This window comes from Schistocerca americana, chromosome 1 (genome assembly GCF_021461395.2).
Source record: "Schistocerca americana isolate TAMUIC-IGC-003095 chromosome 1, iqSchAmer2.1, whole genome shotgun sequence".
NCBI classification, from domain to species: Eukaryota; Metazoa; Arthropoda; class Insecta; order Orthoptera; family Acrididae; genus Schistocerca; species Schistocerca americana.
In genome coordinates, this window is record NC_060119.1 from 856,064,612 (window position 1) to 856,083,997 (window position 19,386).

The following is a 19,386-nucleotide window of genomic DNA, read 5'->3' on the forward strand; positions in this document are numbered from 1 at the left end:
CAACACCTGCTTCCTTTGGGGCTGTAATTATTATATTCTTCTTGAAGTCTGAGGGTATTTCGCCTGTCTCATGCATCTTGCTCACCAGATGGTAGAGTTTTGTTAGGCCTGGCTCTCCCAAGGCTGTCAGTAGTTCTAATGGAATGTTGTCTACTCCCGGGTCCTTCTTTCGACTCGGGTCTTTCAGTGCTCTGTCAAATTCTTCACGCAGTATCATATCTCCGATTTCATCTTCATCTACATCCTCTTCCATTTCTATAATATTGTCCTCAAGTACATCGCCCTTTATATACTCCTTCCACCTTTCTGGTTTCCCTTCTTTGCTTAGAACTGAGTTTCAATCTGAGCTCTTGATATTCATACAAGTGGTTCTCATTTCTCCAAAAGTCTCTTTAATTTTTCTGTAGGCAGCATATGTCTTACCCCTAGTGATATACGCCTCTACATCCTTACATTTGTCCTCTAGCCATCCCTGCTTAGCCATTTTGTACTTCCTGTAGATCTCATTTTTGAGACGTTTGTATTCCTTTTTTCCTGCTTCATTTAGTGCATTTTTATCTTTCCTCCTTTCATCAATTAAATTCAATATATCTTCTGTTACCCAAGGATTTCTGCTGGCCCTCGTCTTTTTACCTGCTTGATCCTCTGCTGCTTTCACTATTTCATCCCATAAAGCTACCCATTCTTCTTTTACTGTATTCCTTTCCCCCTTTCCTGTCAGTCGTTCCCTAATGCTCTCCCTGAAAATCTCTACGACCTCTGGATCTTTAAGTTTATCCAGGTCCCATCTCCGTAAAATCCCACTTTTTTGCAGTTTTTTCAGTTTTAATCTTCAGTTCATAACCTATAGATTGTGGTCAGAGTCCACATCTGCCCCTGGAAATGTCTTACAATTAAAACCTGGTTCCTAAATCTCTGTGTTACCATTATATAATCTATCTGAAACCTTCCAGTATCCCCAGGCCTCTTCCCATGTATACAACCTTCTTTCATGATTCTTGAACCAAGTGTTATCTATGATTAAGTTATGCTCTGTGCAAAATTCTACCCAGGCGGCTTTCTCTTTCATTTCTTACCCCCATTCCATATTCACTTACTACGTTTCCTTCTCTTCCTTTTCCTACTACCGAATTCCAGTCACTCATGACTATTAAATTTTCGTCTCCCTTAGCTATCTGAATAATTTCTTTTATCTCATCATACATTTCATCAATCTCTTCGTCATCTGCGAAGCTAGTTGGCATATAAACTTGTACTACAGTGGTAGGCGTGGGCTTCGTGTCTATCTTGGCCACAATAATGCGTTCACTACGCTGTTTGTAGTAGATTTCCCGCATTCCTATTTTTCTATTCATTATTAAACCTACTCATGCATTACCCCTATTTGATTTTGTATTTATAACCCTGTATTCAACTGACCAAATGTCATGTTCCTCCTGCCACCGAACTTCACAAATTCCCACTATATCTAACTTTAACCTATTTATTTCCCTTTTTAAATTTTCTAACCTACCTGCCCAATTAAGGGATAAGATGACATTCTACGCTCCGATCCGCAGAACGTCAGTTTTCTTTCTCCTGATAACGACGTCCTCTTGAGTAGTCCTCGACCGGATATCCGAATGGGGGACTATTTTACCTCCGGAATATTTTACCCAAGAGGACGCCATCATTATTTAACCATACAGCGAAGCTGCATGCCCTTGGGAAAAATACGGCAGTTCGTAGTACCAGCACAGCAAGACCGTTTTGGTTAGTGTTACAAGGTGAGATCAGTCAATCATCCAGACTGTTGCCCCTGCAACTATTGAAAAGGCTGCTGCCCCTCTTCAGGAACCACACGTTTGTCTGGCCTCTCAACAGATACCCCTCTGTTGTGGTTGCACCTACTGTACAGCTATCTGTGTTGCTGAGGCACGCAAGCCTCCCCACCGACGGCAAGGTCCATGGTTCATGGGGGGGGGGGGGGGGGAGGGGGGGGGTTATTCAGTTATACGGCCATATTACTACCTTACTGTTAGCAATGAAAACGGGATTCGACAAATTAGGGAGTCTGTGGAGAGATACCCAGGTAGCGTAACAAGGGAGCAACGTGTAATGGATCCGTGATCCCACAAGCATAGATGCTAGTATCCGACACTCAGGTCGATAGTAGACAGGAGTCGATTGTCGAACGCTGCAGGTGGCAGAGTAGTACTGGAGAGTGTCGAATGAGAGGTAGTACTGGAGAGACGAGCAAGAATGGTAGTCGAGTGAGTAATAAACGGCAAATTCACCGAAGTATGACAAATGAGCGCGTCCCCCTGATCTTCGTGGGGTGGATCTTCACCGATACCGATTCGCGAGTGATATGAAACCGAAGTGACAAGTGCCGAATTACGTGTTTCGCGTCAACCGCGTCGTCCAGCAACAACCATGGATTGCACTTAGGATTGTTGTGAATGTTAACCATCATCATTGCGTGTGACGAAGTACTTAAAAGCCACAATCAATAAAAGATATAACCATAATTAAACGTGTAAGGTGAAGGTAGCAACTGACTCATAATACGTGTGTTAGTAGACAATACGTATGTTTGTACATCGCAACCTTTGTGGTCCTTAATAATAGACAAACATTCAATGATTCCAGTATTCAGTTTCAGAACAACCGCACTCGATTGAAATACCCCCGAAACCACAGCAGAAAACTTGATGGCCTTTCATCCATTAAGCACAGGGTCATATTTTTATTATAATTAGTTGTTTGGCGGCTTCGGTAATCACACACAAAACCCAATAAAGGAATTTAAACGGGGGTGTTTCAAATGGAGGCGAGTACAGGCTGGACGTACAGAGCTCCAAGTTCGTGTGGCTAGGAGTGGGGTGGCGTGGTGGTCCAGACCTGGCCAGCAGCTACTGGAACTTGTTATCACCGCAGTGGTAGCTGGTAGCAGTCAACCGTTTCGTGTCCTACACACAGCTCAAAAGCCGATTTCGAGAGACAGTGCTTACATTATCAGGTTGTTAAGCTCACCTCATCAGGTTAAAACATTAAAAAGTATACAAAAAATTTACAGCGTTCATGAAACGTCTAAAAGACGCCTGTCGTTTTTAAAATCTTTTTTAACTGATTTCAGTTCTCTTAATGGAGGACGACCCTTCGCCATACAACATGGACCTTGTGGAGCCTATGAACTTCCTACCTTGGGAAAGAAGTGCCTCTCTCCCACAGAATGCCAAGCCGACTGAAACCACGGAAGAGTTTTAGTTGGAACAAGCCCAATATTTTATTATGAAATGCGCAATGGAACTCTGACCACCAAACTTCAGAACGAACGATCAGGGAACAAATTTTGCTTTTTATTTTCTAGTGCATTTATCATACACGGCAACTATGGTTAATGAGCACAGGAGACAGAATGGAGTGCTGGAATGCACATAAGGGGAAAATCTACTGAACTAACTAGAATGATAATTGACTTATGTTAAGAGGAATGCATTCCTCGACTTCAGCAAACATTTAACATAAAATTATCCAGTTCCTTAGTAGGGATGCGTTCCTTACAACATCTTTAATCACCATTTATTCAGCAAGGATCATGTCATCAGAGAAAACGACCACACATGCTCATGTGCTCAACCAAAAAGATCAAGATATTCGGTACAGATGGAAAAGCAGATATTAGAAGGCAAGTTCACCAGGGCTAGTTAAATTCGAAAAAACTCTATAATTCTCATAAAAGCGTCGTCAAACATGACTTATGACCCATCAATATATACGCGAAATTTACTTAGATCACGAGGTATGAAGTGAATCGTGAAGACAGAGTCAGCCCTAGCAGAAATTACGTTGTCAAAATTTGCACACGTGAAGGCATGTGATTCGGTTGGTGAATTCAGGGACTAAGGCGAAAAACAAAACGAACTCCGATCCAAAATATTCGATTCACGTGAGTACAGTGGCTGTATATCATACTCACCAGACCTAGATCGCGACTGCCAAACACAGCAAAAATCGCAACCTGTACACATTTTACTAATGTACACGTGATTTCAATCATTCACACATTCATGTATCATAAGGCTTTAGTAATATGGATAGTGTGGTGCATGGTACGCTGATATCAAACATAATCAGAATTGAAATAAGAATATCAATTAATTTGATTCTCGACGGTATCTCTCTCCCTGGCATGATTACACGGAAAAATACCCTAAGAAAAAGCACTCTGTCGAGCCCAGTGAAATTACAATGATCATAACAGCATGAAAGGTGGATAAACTGATGCCTTTCACGACTGTCAGCTGAGGTCGACGGCTTTAATATAAGACGAGGACTCAAAGACCAATGCGTTTTTATTTCATTTTATTTTGCTAACGCCGAAAATGTGTTGGGTTACTTTTTACTGTTTCATCCCCATCAACTGAATTTGACAACCTGATGATGAGCGCATACTCTCTTGGAAGGCTCTGTTGATTTGGGTGTAGTACATAAAACAGCTAAATGCTACCAGTTATTACTGTCAAAATGTATCAATCCCTACCTCACATTCTGAAAATGGATAATATTATATTGTTCTGAACATGCGGGAGTGGGTTCGTGTCTTGGGCGGGCGGATGGCGACTGGCGTCTTGGCTCCAGGAGAGGCCGTGCTGACGGTACGAAGGTGGATTCTAGCTGTGGTGTGTAATCTTCAATGGTACTGCGCAAGAAAAGTGTCTTACTGGTCGGGCTCGACAAAACATCGGTTGAGCATTCGCTTGCGGACTGGTTGCTATTCACTTTCATGTTGTGCTAACTGTTGGAGGGTCCCATGCTTTTCTGTTTACTATTGTCCCAATGGCGGGGCTGTCGAAAGGCCTGAGTATGTTTGGCTGAAATATATGTGATTTGCTGATCTGTGTGGATTAGACCCTGGGATCAGGGAAGGAGTAAATGAAATGAAATGTCGTGTGGCTATGGCCTCCCGTCGGGTAGACCGTTCGCCTGGTGCAGGTCTTTCGAGTTGACGCCACTTGGCGACCTGCGCGTCGATGGGGATGAAATGATAATGATTAGGACAACACAACACCCAGTCCCTGAACGGAGAAAATCTCCGACCAAGCCGGGAATCGAACCCGGGACCTTAGGATTGAGTCTGTCACGCTGACCACGCAGCTACCGGGGCCGGACAGGGAAGGGGTGCTCTTACACTATTGCTAAGCGGTGTTTCAATGGATGATTCTTTACGTCTGATCGGTCGGTTTAGTGCTTGATTTTGCTGGATCTGTCTATCTTTCCTATAGTCAAGCACAATCTAGACCTTCAATGTTGTTTAAATTGTCTAATTCATGCTACCTTTAGCTGATTGGCAGAATTAACGTTCGCTGTAGATGTTTTTGTGTCAGTTCTCATTCGTATTTTATTAGTAAATTGTATCCTGAAGTACCGAGCTGCGTATCCAATTACTGTACCATCTAGCTTGTGTAATTATTTAGTTGTAGGCTTGTTGATTTACCTTGTGCTGTACTGTTTGTGTTGAGTTAAGGGCCAGGAATTTTACCAGGTTGACACTTTGTTTAAGATATCCATGTGTATTTGTTCGACCTGAGTGCAAATGATCTTTTCTTCTGTTTGTATTATGCTCACACGCTCTAGTTCGCTGGATTGCGGTATTAATAAACGTTTTCAAACTTGGTAAGTAATTACGACCTGTCAATTCCCAGCCACTTACCCCTTCGAATGTTTCCTCTGCCCAGGATTGGTAGATCGAATAACTAATGGTGAGTTACTGAATCGAAATGGGGAAAAGAGAAATTTATGGCGCGATTCGACAAAAGGGATCAGTTGACATGACATATGCCGAGGCATCAACGAATAGTCAGTTTGGTAATGGAGGAAAGTGTGGGGGATAGAAATGGTAAGTGTAGACGTAAACATGAACGCGGTAAGCAAGTTCAAATGTGTATATATGGTTCTCGGGCGAGACGTCGGATGCCGTAGTGAAAACTCCACAATAGTTCGTCAGCGCAACTGGCCGACATCTTCAGGTGCGGCAAACACACTGCTAAGGCAAGACCAGAGCTCCCTATTTATGCCAGTCTTGGGCAGGACTGTGCATGCGTGGAGGCGCCAAATTCGATGGCCAATAGCGACGATATGAACCGATAGCTGGAAGGGCAGCAACGCCACCTACAGGATGAAGAACCAAAGACTTCGGCGCACGCGCGGAGGTTGCCGCCGCTGCTCTGCGCTGCCATCGGCCGCCCCAGCGACCTCTGTCGGAAGCCCCAAGCGCGGAGGCTGCCGCTGTTACTCTGCGCTGTCATCGTCCACCTCTGTCGGAATCCGCAAGCAAAAGTGCGCGTCCTCGTAGGCGCCTTGATTATCCTCCCGTTGTCAACAGAATATTTATGTTGGTGGCGAATCGTCATCCGTTTTATGACCAATAGTACTCCTCTCTGCTCGAAGCGACTTCAATATGGCCAGTGCTGGATCCCAAGCTGTACTAAGCTGAAAGCCCGTGTCTCTGTTTACAAGATTCGTCGAGCTACGTATTTCCACTGCTTCCTTAATAACACTGTCCCAGTGCGAACTCGTCGATGCGAGAATTTTTGTAAGATGATAATTCATAGAATGGCCTGTCCTGAGACAATGCTCGGCCACTGCAGACTTTTCTGGTTGCTCCAGACGAGTGTAGCGTCGGTGTTCAGTGCGACAAGTTTGTCCGATGTACGACATGCCGCAGCTACAAGGAATCTCGTAAACACCGGGTCTTCTTAGGCCAAGGCTGTCCTTAGATGAGCCCAAGAGAGCTCTGAGTTTTGCCGGCGGACGAAAGACACATTTAACTATATGCCTCTTCAATAATCTTCCTGTTTTTGAAGAGACACCGCCGATGTATGGCAAGATGACCATTCCCCTTTGTTCTTCGCCTTCTTCCACTTCCTGATGTTGGGTAATCCGCTTCGGTTGTAAGGCACGGCGAATCTCCTGTTCGGAGTATCCATTTTGTTGGAAAGTGGCACGTTCTGTTGACAACGGGAGGATAATCAAGGCGCCTACGTGGACGCGCACTTTTGCTTGCGGATTCCGACAGAGGTCGATGGGGCGGCCGATGACAGCGCAGAGCAGCGGCAGCAACCTCCGCGCGTGCGCCGAAGTCTTTGGTTCTTCATCCTGTAGGTGGCGTTGCTGCCCTTCCAGCTATCGGTTCATATCGTCGCTATTGGCCATCGAATTTGGCGCCTCCACTGATGCGCACTTCCTACCCAAGACTGGCATAAATAGGTAGCTCTGTTCTTGCCTTAGCAGTGTGTTTGTCGCACCTGAAGATGTCGGCCAGTTGCGCTGACGAAATTTTGTGGAGTTTTCACTACGACATCCGACGTCTCGCCCGAGAACCATATATACAACGTGTCAGTTGGGAAAGCCTCAAGCAACACAGGTTCAAATGTGTGCAGGTTGCAGTGCCTATGCAGAGATGAAGAGGCTCGCACAGGGCAGAGTAGCGCGGAGAGCCCCATCAATTCAGTGTCCGGACAACAGTGGTGGGAAGATCAGTAGAGGTGCCTGGCACTGACCCCTGCTAGGGAAGTAGAAGGGCACGCAGTCGCAGAGCGCGGCGATGCTGCTGATGCGGCAGTTCATGAGGCAGTCGCTGTAGGAGTAGTAGCCGGCGAAGAGGTCGGCCAGCTCGCTCTGGAAGAGGCAGCCGCGCCGCTGCTGGCTGTAGCCGCGCACGCTCTCCGTGCTCCACGTGCTGGTGGCGCCCAGCCGCAGGAACACCTCGCTGCCCGGCGGCACCAGCTTCTCCGTCAGGCTGCCGCTCGGCGTGTCCGGGTAGTCGCGCGGGTTGAACACCAGCACCTGCGCACGATGCGGCCGCCTCGCCTGCACCACTCTGTCCAAAACCCACTTCACACGATACACGTAAAATGTCCGGAAAAGTGGTGCTCCAGCTCCATGTGTGCCCTTAGTTCAGTGAGAGGAATATTATGCTTACGAAGCTGAAATAAATCAATACAGTGGTGTTCAAATCTTACGGACGAGACGTGTCACAGACAAGTAACATAGCTTCATGAAGCTTGGATCAGGCATAGAAAAAGCTACTAAAGTTTGTACAGAAGGTAACTGAAACAAATACGCAGTGAGGCGAACAGAAGTAACACTTTTATTCAAAGACAATAATTACAATGAAGTCATCGCGATTTATGATGCTCCCCTATACAATTAGACATTACAAACGGCGAGACGTGGATTTTCTTAGTATGTGTGATCACCACAGACGGTAACGCATGCTCTGCAACGTGTTCCCATGTTGGCGACAAGGCTGCTATGTTCTTCTTCTGGCAGGGCGTTCCCCTCCTCGACCAGTGCAGTCGGTAAGTGCTGGACGGTCGTTGGAGAATGTGGACGTGCTGGACTACGTCCTCCCATCGCATTCCACACGTGCTCGGTGGATTTAATTACAATTATATATTAATACCTTCAGTTGCTGATGGGCGTTGATACACATCAAAGGGGACAGGTGAAAATGTGTGCCCCAACCGAGACTCGAACCCGGGATCTCCTGCTTATATGGCAGACGCTCTATCCATCTGAGCCACCGAGAGCACAGAGGACAGTGCGACTGCAGGGACTATCTCGCGCATGCCTCCCGCGAGACCCACATTCTCACCTTATATGTCCACACACTACATTCATAGTGTCCCTACCCAACACACTCATTACTCGTGGAAAACATTGTTACCAAGTCTCGTAAGAGTTCGGGTAATAGAACAGACACCATATCCATATAAGTATATAGTTCTGGCAATGCCGGCCATGACCTTGTCCTCTTGTGCGGATGCACACATATTACCCGAACTCTTACGGGACTTGGTAAGAATGTCTTCCACGAGTAATGAGTCTTTTGCCGGCCGAAGTGGCCGTGCGGTTAAAGGCGCTGCAGTCTGGAACCGCAAGACCGCTACGGTCGCAGCTTCGAATCCTGCCTCGGGCATGGATGTTTGTGATGTCCTTAGGTTAGTTAGGTTTAACTAGTTCGAAGTTCTAGGGGACTAATGACCTCAGCAGTTGAGTCCCATAGTGCTCAGAGCCATTTGAACCATTTGAATGAGTCTGTTGGGTAGGAAAACTATGAATGTAGTGTGCGGACATATAAGGTGAGAATGTGGGTCTCACGGGAGGCGTGTGCGACATAGTCCCTGAAGTCGCACTATCCTCCTTGCCCTCGCTGGCTCAGATGGATAGAGCGTCTGCCATGTAAGCAGGAGATCCGAGGTTCGAGTCCCGGTCGAGGCACACATTCTCAGCTGTCCCTGTTGATATATATCAACGCCCGTCAGCAGCTGAAGCTATTCATGTATAATTTTAATTTCGTTCTAGACGGCTGCAAGTCATCAATGGTGTCTTTTCTTTCAGACATATCCATATAAGTATATATCAGTGGACTTAACTTGGGGGAACTGACAGACCATATTCGCTCGTGCGAAGAGCTTGCACAGTTCGATGTGGTCGGTTGTTGTCATCCATAAATATGACGACCACGACCGAATGCATCCACCAAAAAAAGCTCATGCGTAAGGATGCATTAAATGTTCCCCTCTCTCGTCATCTGACGTTACATCCAGCATTTTCGTTTTGGAGGTCCAGGTGTTACGCTGTGAGGAGGCGTAACGTTGCGTGGGTGTGGCTGACCGCCAATTCTTTGAACGCTGTATACTCACCGGTCATCGTTATTCTGAAACTGTACTGCTTCCCCACGTTCGTCTTTTCAGGGGTGCATTCAGCCCTGACTTCATTTTTGTGGGTGACAATGCACGACCGCGTCGAACTGCGCGGGTGGAGGAGGGCTCAGAACGAGAGAATATTCGGTGAATCGATTGGCCTGCCCGTTCCTCATACTAAATGCCATAGAACACGTGCGGTTTGCGTAGGGGAGACGTACTAGAGCATGCCCACATGCTCCAGCGATCATCTAGCACTTATCAATCGTGTTGGTGGAGGAATGGAACGTCCTACCACAAGAACTCCATACCAAGCTTGTGGCCAGCATCGGAGTACGTTGCAGAGCATGCACAATCAACCGTGGTGCTCACATACGCTGTTAACATCCACGGCCTGTGGGGGGGGGGGGGGGGGGGGGGGGGGGTCGGGGTCGGGGTCGGGGTCGGGGCTGAGGGTTCGATCTCATTGAAAGCAGCTCCGACGGAAGTACCGTAAAATCGCGGAGAAATGCTAATTACGAGTTCCCGAAGTAGTACAAAGTTTATTTAAGTGAAAGGTATAGTGGAAGTCGTGTAGGATTTCGGACGGAATATCAAAATTATTGCTTTTGACTGTTTGTTAAAACCACATGACGTGTTGTGCGATCTAAGGCTGGAACAGGTATTACGTGTAGAGTAGAGTGCACAACATTTGTGCCAGCATTTTCATAACTAAACGATCAGGTGAACTCCATTAACTTCGGTAACGGGTGTGTATATATCATAAACTGGCTACGTTTGTGATTATGGTGTGCGTGTGAACATAACATTGTGTTGCCACTTAGTACGGACTTGGCTGTATTAACTGTGATCTTTATCGTAAAAATACACCTGAAAATTTATATTGCCAAGTTAAAACTTTTATTTCAGTAGCTAGCCACATCCCATTTACCGGATAACTCTATGTATGTTGCGACCTGCAATAGACAGTAGTGGTCTAGTATTTTCTACTACAGCTTTTAGCTAGACAAATGAACATTGCTGGACACTGGCAGGGCGGCAAAAAGTAAAGTGCCGCGCCGCACATGGTGCATCGGCCGGGAACTATAAAGCTGTAGGAACCGAATTCGTGATCAAGAGGAACGGTCAATAAGCAACTTTGCAACAGTGACTGTAGGTGCGAGTGAGATATATCTGTGAAGACGAACATACGTTTTGAGATGCAACGAGGAGAGAACCTGTGGAATGGAGATTTTATAGCGAACTGGATGCTACGGGACTGAAGGCGCAGCGTAGAATTGGTCCACTGAGCAACAGATGGCACAGTAAGCGGACAGCAAGGCGCAGCAGCTTCCATCGCAGTGGCAGCGCGTGGGGGCCCTGAATCTGGTACACCGCGGGGAGAAAGGCAGATTGCTGTTTTCAACACGCTGCGACGACGTCGGACGAAGAAATATAAGCTAAGTTTATATAGTGTATTATTTGCATGTGTAAACAGACTTGCTAGTATGGATGGGAATGGTAATTCTGTGATTGTGAGAGAGGGCAATGTAAGTCAGTTTGATGTGAGTGCTAGTCAGGCAAGTACTCCTGAACAAAAGCAAGTAGGGGATACCGTTAATATGGAGGTATCAAGTAACGATGTGCCTCAGGTATCTCCAGTTGTAAAGATGGAAGTGGAACATAATGTTCCGACCGATTCTGGTATGGGTGACAGTTTAAATCTTGACGATAGTCAGTTGAATGATTTCAGTATTAATAGTTAGTTTGATGTCAGTAGTGTTAATGTGAGTGAGGAGGCTGACAGAACAGATACCAAATTTGGCATTATGCCTGTACAATTAGCTGAACAAAAAATTGTGCAAGAGGAAAACAAACCAGTAAATTTACAAGATATGTTTGCAGCTTTAATGACGAATATGAATCAAAATTTCAGTAATATTAATCAGAATTTCACTGAGGTAAAACAAAAATTTAGGAAGTTAGATCAGAAAGTTGAAAAACAGTCTGGTAGTATTATCAAGCTAGCTAATGACCTGAAACAGTTTAAGACTGAAATTAATGACAAAATAGAACAGGCTGTTGAGCTTAAGAAGATGTGGAGGACAGATTTGCAGGTGTTTGATACTCACGTAAATAAGAGAATTTCAGATGCAGAAAGTAGGTGTGAAAAGTCTTCAGAAAATGTAAAAAGTGAATTAACAGAGCTGGTTAGGAAGGTTGCTATTGGAAGCAAACAGAAAATAGATCAGATAAGAAAAGAAGTAGGTCAAGTCAAGTCAAATCTGACATCAGTAGAATCTATGTGTCAATCTGCACATGGAAATTTAAATAGAAAAATTGAATCTGTGAATGAAAATTGTTTGGAGAACGAGTGAATGCGGTTGTGAGTGGTGTAGAAGAAATTACTAACAAAACTGAACAAATAACCCTTAAATCAAATGAGCATGACAGTAGACTAAACAAAGTGGAACGTAATATTAGATTGGGTGCTAACGGTGTGAACAGTGGTATGGTGACGGAAACTGCTGAAGTGTCTTATATTACAAACAGACAGTTTCTTCGTTTTGCTCCAGCTGGAAATGTTCATCCGAAAGAGTTTTAGAACGACTTTGAAAATGTTTTGCCTAGTATGTGGAGTGACCGACAGAAGATTGGTTTCGTAACGTTGAAGTTTTTGGGTGAGGCTAGGATATGGGGAACGACTGCAACGGAACAATATGAGACGTTAGAGCAGTTTAAAGAAGCGTTTTTCAAAGAATATTGGTGCAAGCAAAAGCAAATAGAATTGCAAAACAGCTTCTGGGCTGGGGAAAAGTTCAATCCCAAGAAAGAGAATATAAAAAGATTTGCTTTAAGATGGGTGACTAATTTGTCATATTTGACGAACAAATTAGAGCCTGAGCAAATAATTATGGGGTTAGATGGAAAGCTGCCTGTAAGCTGGAGAAATAAAATAGGTGCTGCTCCTAGGAACAATGTTGATAAGTTTATTAGCTATTTGGAAAGGGTGGAGAAGCTTATGCAGGAAGAGGAGCAGACAAATCGTAGTTTTAGGCCTCAGAATACAGTTGAGAGAGGTCAGAATGTTAATGTAAACAGAATGGTTGTGTCACATAATAGCCGAGGAGGGAGAGGAAAGGGTTGGCGCTATGCTCCAGTTCCAAGGACAATTGATAATGATCAGGGGCATGCTTACAGATCGCGATCGCCAATTCATGATGACAGTGATTTTCAGGAGAGAGATCAGCTGGGGGTGCAAGGCAGAAATGAAGCAGAATCACAGGGCACGGGAAACTAGATCCCGTTTGTGAAGGGGCTGGCATTTGCAGAACGGGTAGCAGTAATTTGAATCCGCTGGCCACATCTTTTGTATACAATAAGAATAAAGTAACTGAAGTCCACATTATCGACAATGATACAATTGAAAGTAGTAAAGCGAAGGATGATAGAATAGGCATGCTACAAGGTGGCTATGTAGATGGGAGCAGGCAAAAGGAGCACTGTGCTGTAGGTTGTTTGGTGGGAAAAGATGTTGATAGTGATGTAAAATCTAGCAGTGAGGGAGAAGTGTACAGTAGAGCGAATGAGGAATCTTGCCAGGGAGAAGGAGGAGATACGAATATACAGGGATTGCAGGAGCTAGATGAGAAGTGGGTAGAAGAATTATTGATGTCAGTAAATAGGGACTTAGAGGAAGCTATGAAAGCATTTCATGTCGGTGATGATCAGAATGGGGGTAAGCCGAGTAAAAATAATGTAGAAGGAGAAGATGAGGTAGAAGAATTAGTGGAGGAACTAATTACTGTAGAAAAGGGAGCTGCAGATTTGCAGAAGTGTTTTAATCTATCCATAGTGGATAGGCTAAAGAATGTAGGAAGGGAGAGTAGTGAAAGCAATCCTGTAGATATTTGTATAATTTCTGGGTACAAGGAAGGTTTCGAAAGGCGTAAAATTGTACACGACTTGCTTGAGGAGGATGCAGTCACTGTTAAGGAAGAAAAGAAAGTTCGACCAGTAATCAATCTGTTATTGCAAAGGGAAGAAGTACAGTGCCTAGCTGATAGTGGCAGTGATTTGTGTGCTGTTAGTCAGCAATGGTTAGATGCTTTGCCTAATAAGAGAGCTAGTAATTATGCCTCTCATGGGAATCCAGATTATTGTAGCCACAGGAAAATTGAAGAATCATGTAAAGTATGAAGTGATGTTGCCTATCAGTATAAATCGTAACCAGTTGTATCATAACTTTCTAGTTATTGAGGGCTTAAGTATAGATATGTTAGTGGGAATTGATTTCTTAATGAAGTACAGTGGGAGGCTGGACTTTAAAAATGACAGTATAAACCTGGAAGTGAGTGGGAAAACATTATAGTGCCTTTCTCTAAGAAAAGAAAGCTTTCAAAGAGGGAAGGTGAGCAGATTCCGATTAGATATTGTAGGAAGAGAACAGATCTGGAAGGGTATAACGAATATGGGGAGGAAGTGGAGGTAGATCCTGATGAAATGCTCTTAGTAGAGAATAAAATAGAGGAAAAAGTTAAAGATATTCAAGGTTTAGACGAAACTCAAAAAGGGGAGCTGAAAGATGTTTTACTCAAACATAAAAAAGTTTTCTCCGATCAGCCAGGCTTGGTAAGAGACTGAGTGTTAACTTGAATGTTAATGAAGGTGCACAATTTTTTAAGAAACCAATACCAATTGCTGAAAAACATAAAGAAGCTGTGAAGGATTTAATACAGAGCATGCTTAAATGGGGAATAATAGAGAAAGCAGTAAGTGTATATAACAATCCATTAGTTGTAGTGATCAAGAAGGATAAGTCAGTAAGGTTGGTACTAGATGCGAGAACTTTAAATAAGGTGGTTTTACCGGAAAGTGACCGACTCGAAAACATTGACGAACTGCTGCAAAAATTTAAGGGAGCTAAATTCTTTACATCAATGGACGTAACTTGTGGTTACTGCAACTTGCCTCTGGCTAAAGAATCATGGAAGTACACGGCATTCTTGTTTGAAGGCCTGTGTTATCAGTACAAAGTCGTTCCTTTCGGATTAAATATAAGTGTTTGTGCTTTTGTTAGAGCAATGTCACAGGTTTTAGGTGATGAGCTGCTTAGAAAAATTATATTATATGTTGATGATGTGATTTCCACATCTACTTGGGATGAACATTGCATGCTGGTAGACAAGGTTTTAGAAGCTATTGAAAAAGGGGGAATGAAATTGAAGTTGGACAAGACAGAATTTGTGAAGAAAGAGTTAAAGTTTTTAGGACATATTATTAGTGGGGAAGGAATACTTCCAGATCCTGGAAAAATGGAAGCAATTAGGGAATATAAGGCCCCTACTAATAGAAGAGATTTGAAGGGTATGTAGGGATTATTTGGATTTTATCGTCGTTTTGTGCCAGGTCAACAGTTTAATACTCCATGTTTAAGGAACCTTTTAAAGAAAAATGTACCGTACAAATGGGCAGCTGAGCGCCAGTCAGCATTCGAAGAACTGAAAGCAGCGTTATGTAATAGTCAAGTACTACACCACCCAGACTTTACAAAACCGTTTTGTTTAGTAGCGGATGCATGTGGGTATGGAATTGCTGTTGAGTTATTTGAAGTGGATACAGAGGGAGAAGAAGAAATTCACAAGACTATAGCGTTTGCAAGTAGGTCCTTACAGAAGTCTGAGAAAAATTATTGCATTTCAGAACAAGAAGCCTTAGCTATTGTTTTCGGTTTGCATAAGTTTCAACAGTATTTGTTGTGACACAAAGTGACTGTACATAGCGATCACAGGGCTTTGACTTACTTACAGACTTGTAAACTTAATCGCCAGAGACTAACCCTGTGGGCAATGTATGTACAGCAATTTGACATAGAAATTAGATATATAGAAGGATATGAAAATGTGGTAGCAGATGCATTATCTAGAAGTGTGGAGAATGAGGAAGAAAGTGAAAGTCCAATGTTGAATAAGACAGGGGTATGTAATTTTGCAGTTATGATGAAAATAGATGAGGAAGGACAGTTGAAAAAGATTTGTAAAAATTTACGAAGGGAGCAGAATCAAGATGACAATATAAAGTTGGTAAAGAGTTATTTGGGTGATCCTGCACACCCTAAAGTAGCGGAATACTACCAAATACTTAAGGGCATTCTGTTTAGGAGAAGGAAGAATACCGACAGTCAGTGGAAAATTTGTTTTCCTGGGCAGCATGTAGACCTACTTACTGAATATTTGAGGGACGTGGGGGGAAAAAAAGGCCGCAGTGCTGAATATTAATTTTTTTTTTCCACTCATTCAATTTCAAGTTCAGCTACAGTGCCAGAATTTGTTTCTCAATGGAGGTATACAGGCAGTGCCTCCTCCTGACATTTCATATTTATGCCTTTTTTAAATTATAAAATTCAGGCCGTTGCGCCTTAGTTTTATGGTTGTTTAAATGTCAAGTCAACCCAGTTGTGCAACCCTGTAACGTTCTTACCAAACGTCATGGAAAATTGTATTTCACTTATTTGCGCCCGTTACTGCCTCCTAAGCTGTGCCCTTTTTTAAAATTTACACAGTTTGTGGGTTACATGATAATACTTTGTCGTAATTTGTAATTAATAGTTTCCATTTTTATAGGATTGTCTATAAAGTGGTACAATTTGATAAAAGGTCCTGTTTCATTTTATACATGTTGCTGGTATCGATAATAGACCTTTTTTTCGGATTTCCTTCAGTGAAATCATTTTTCAGCAATATAAATGTTCTTTGTTTCATATACGAATGTTTTAATGATAGCGTTTTATGTAACCTCTGTCTACTCCTCGGTTTCCTAATTAGTTTCGGTTATCATGAAGGTTAACTAAGGTGCCGCCTTCCGCCCTCTCTTCTTTCTGCCATTTGTGGCCACGATTCACGATGAAAAAAACGGATGTGTTGGGGCCTTTTATGACACTACCTCTAGCTCGGAAAGCGATAGTGCCATTACGTCATCTCTGGAGACCTAGCACCGCTATTCTGAATCCAAATAATGCTGACTGTCACCTGTGCGTTCTGTCGCACAACGAACACAGACAGCTGTCTGCATATAGAAGGTGCGCTACATCAACAGGGAGTGCTAAAACGCCGTCACTACCGGATAACAACCTGGAAATGAATGTATGAAGATGGTATCTGTTCTTTCGGACATGTCCAGGAGAACAGATACCATCTTCATATAGTTAAGGCTAACCGGCCATTGACCTTCTTCTTCTGTGCTGGATACACACGCATTGCCCGAACTCTTACGGGACTCGGTAAGATTGTCTGCTGCGAGTAATGAGCGTTATGGGCAGGGGCACTACGAATGTAGTGTGTGGACATTAAGTTGGGAATGTGGGTCTCACGGGGAGCGTGCAAGGGAAAAATCCCTGCCGTCGCACTATCCTCTCTGCCCTCGGTGGCGCAGATGGATAGAGCTTCTGCCAGGTAAGCAGGAGATCCCGGTTTCGATTCCCGGTCGGGGCACACATTTTCAGCTGTCCCCGGTGATGTACATCAACGCCTGTCGACAGCTTAGGGCCTTGATTTAATTATCATTTCATGGAAATGAATGCGTGGAAGTCATCTTAACTAGATGTTTATTGCTATAAACATATCCAATCTAAAATTGCTTTTGGTGATTACACGCAAAAATCCTTATCACTCAAGATGCATAATATGTCAGCTATATGTTATTCATTTAAAACGGCGACACCATTGCAAGGGTGTCAATATTTGAGTTCTGTCCTTCACTAATTCCTCCCCTGAAGAATTAATTACGCCACAAAGGATAGTTGAGGGGAAGACACAGCATCGAGTGAGAAAAGTGTTTGAGGTGCTGTACCCTACCAGTGAGCATTACTCAAACCTGATGTGGTCGCTGCACAGCTGCCTGCACCTCTCAGGGTCACAGTAACCAGCGTCTTTTCTAACCTTCGTCTGAGGACAGGACAGGCCCACGCAGCCAGTGGTAGCGTTAGCCAGTCGGTAGTCCCCCACCTTACCCAAGTCTGTGTTACTAATTTTTATATTAACTGGCGGTTGAACGAGAGAAATAAATCTCCGCAGATGACATGCTAGAACAAAACCAGTTGTCACCTATTTGCAATAAAGTTAAAGGCCCCTTTTAAAGTAAGGAGAACATCCACAATTACCAGTGCCAGCCAGTGATTTGTCCACTTGCATTTAGACGGTTACCAGCAAACTTTTGGCGCCAAGGGAGAGCAGCCTCCGTCAACAGCCTTTGCTTCTGACTCTGCGGGGTTCCGGAGCCTTGTGGTCAGAAGCATTTACGACCCCACTGTGCCCTCTGAGGCCGGTTTTCACATGGCCACACAAGCGGCCGTGACGAGCTGTTGAAGGATCCGTCGTCTGAGAATACTCCCACAAAAGAATCCCAGGTAGCGTTTAACAAAACTTGAAAATTTGTCTACAGTGTGCCAAGTTCCATTACAAATATTTGTTATCAAAAGTTCGCACATCTCGCGTTTTTGTGCAAAGTACCACCTGAACAGAACTCCCAATCTTAATAACAGAAAACACTATAACAACACTTTACTCATGTGGTCTCATATTTGAAAGAACAGACACCATGTTTCATCCTACAACCACGATGAACCAAGACACAAAGTATTTAAAGACATTAGCTGCCAGTGGGCATGATTTACATCAATTGGGAAAGTTGAAAATCTGTGCGAGACCAGGACTCGATCCTGGGTTTCCTGCTTACCAGGCAGATGCGCTGACCATTACGCCATCGTAAGTGCAGACTACCCCACCACGCCTCTCACCAGACCCATATTCTCAGCTTATCCTACACACTAATTACGTAGTGCCCCTTGCCCTTTATCCTCATTGCTCGCAGCATTTTGCTCATCCCTGTAATGTCTTTAAGTCCTCTGTCTTGATTCATAGTGGCTGCAGGATCTAAAATGGTGTCTGGTCTTTTGGACATGGCTGAAAGAACACACTAAAAGTATATTTTATAGCTAATGGTATAACATGTGGGCAGCCAAGCCAAACTTTGTCAATTTTGCACTGTTTTGTAGCTTGAAACAGAAAAAGGTTTTCTACGATGAAATATGTGATATTTGCAAATCAACTTAGTTTTTTTTAATATCTTCACAATTTTTGTTAGTTTTCAGTAACTTCTATTCCAAAATGTTTTTAGCTTGTAGCTAGTTTTTGATAAAATATTACTCAGTCTTATTTTCCTTCCTGTTTGTTATAAAGCACAGCAATAACGTTCAGATAATACTATGAAATACAGTACTGACAAGATTTTCTTGATTGCAACTCTTTAAATTTAGATAGAATATTCTTTTTTACGTAACATGTGCTTGTAACTAATCTGAAGATGTTTAGAGTGCTACAGTGAGGGCCGTACACATCCCAGGATGCTGGAACATCATTAATCGGTGCGCTTGTGGAGTATGCTGAAAAAATAACACTTCCACTTTCTGCCACCATTTGAAATTATGGCGCTGTAAGCAATCAGAATGTTCAACGTTTCGTGCATTGAAGTCAGTATGCTGTCTGTCGCTTCACAACACATATTGATTCATTCTCTAAAGTGACTTTTTGTGTAAAGGACTGAGACTGTTGAAGTTTTCTGTACGAAATGCAATTGGTGTTGAGGAGAAAGACCGTGCACCGCTGGTAAAGTTGTTTTACCGCAGGCGTGTTAGGTTTATAATGACATCTGCAATTTA

General features: G+C 43.6%; 1 protein-coding gene across 1 annotated transcript in view; it reads right to left on the reverse strand.

Moving 5' to 3' along the window:
- Positions 1-19,386, reverse strand: part of LOC124594668 (sodium channel protein Nach-like) — a 104,218-nt gene that overhangs the window by 34,321 nt on the left and 50,511 nt on the right. Inside the window, 1 exon segment of the mRNA XM_047133039.1 lies at positions 7,545-7,830. Within this exon segment, the coding sequence (XP_046988995.1) occupies positions 7,545-7,830 (286 nt within the window).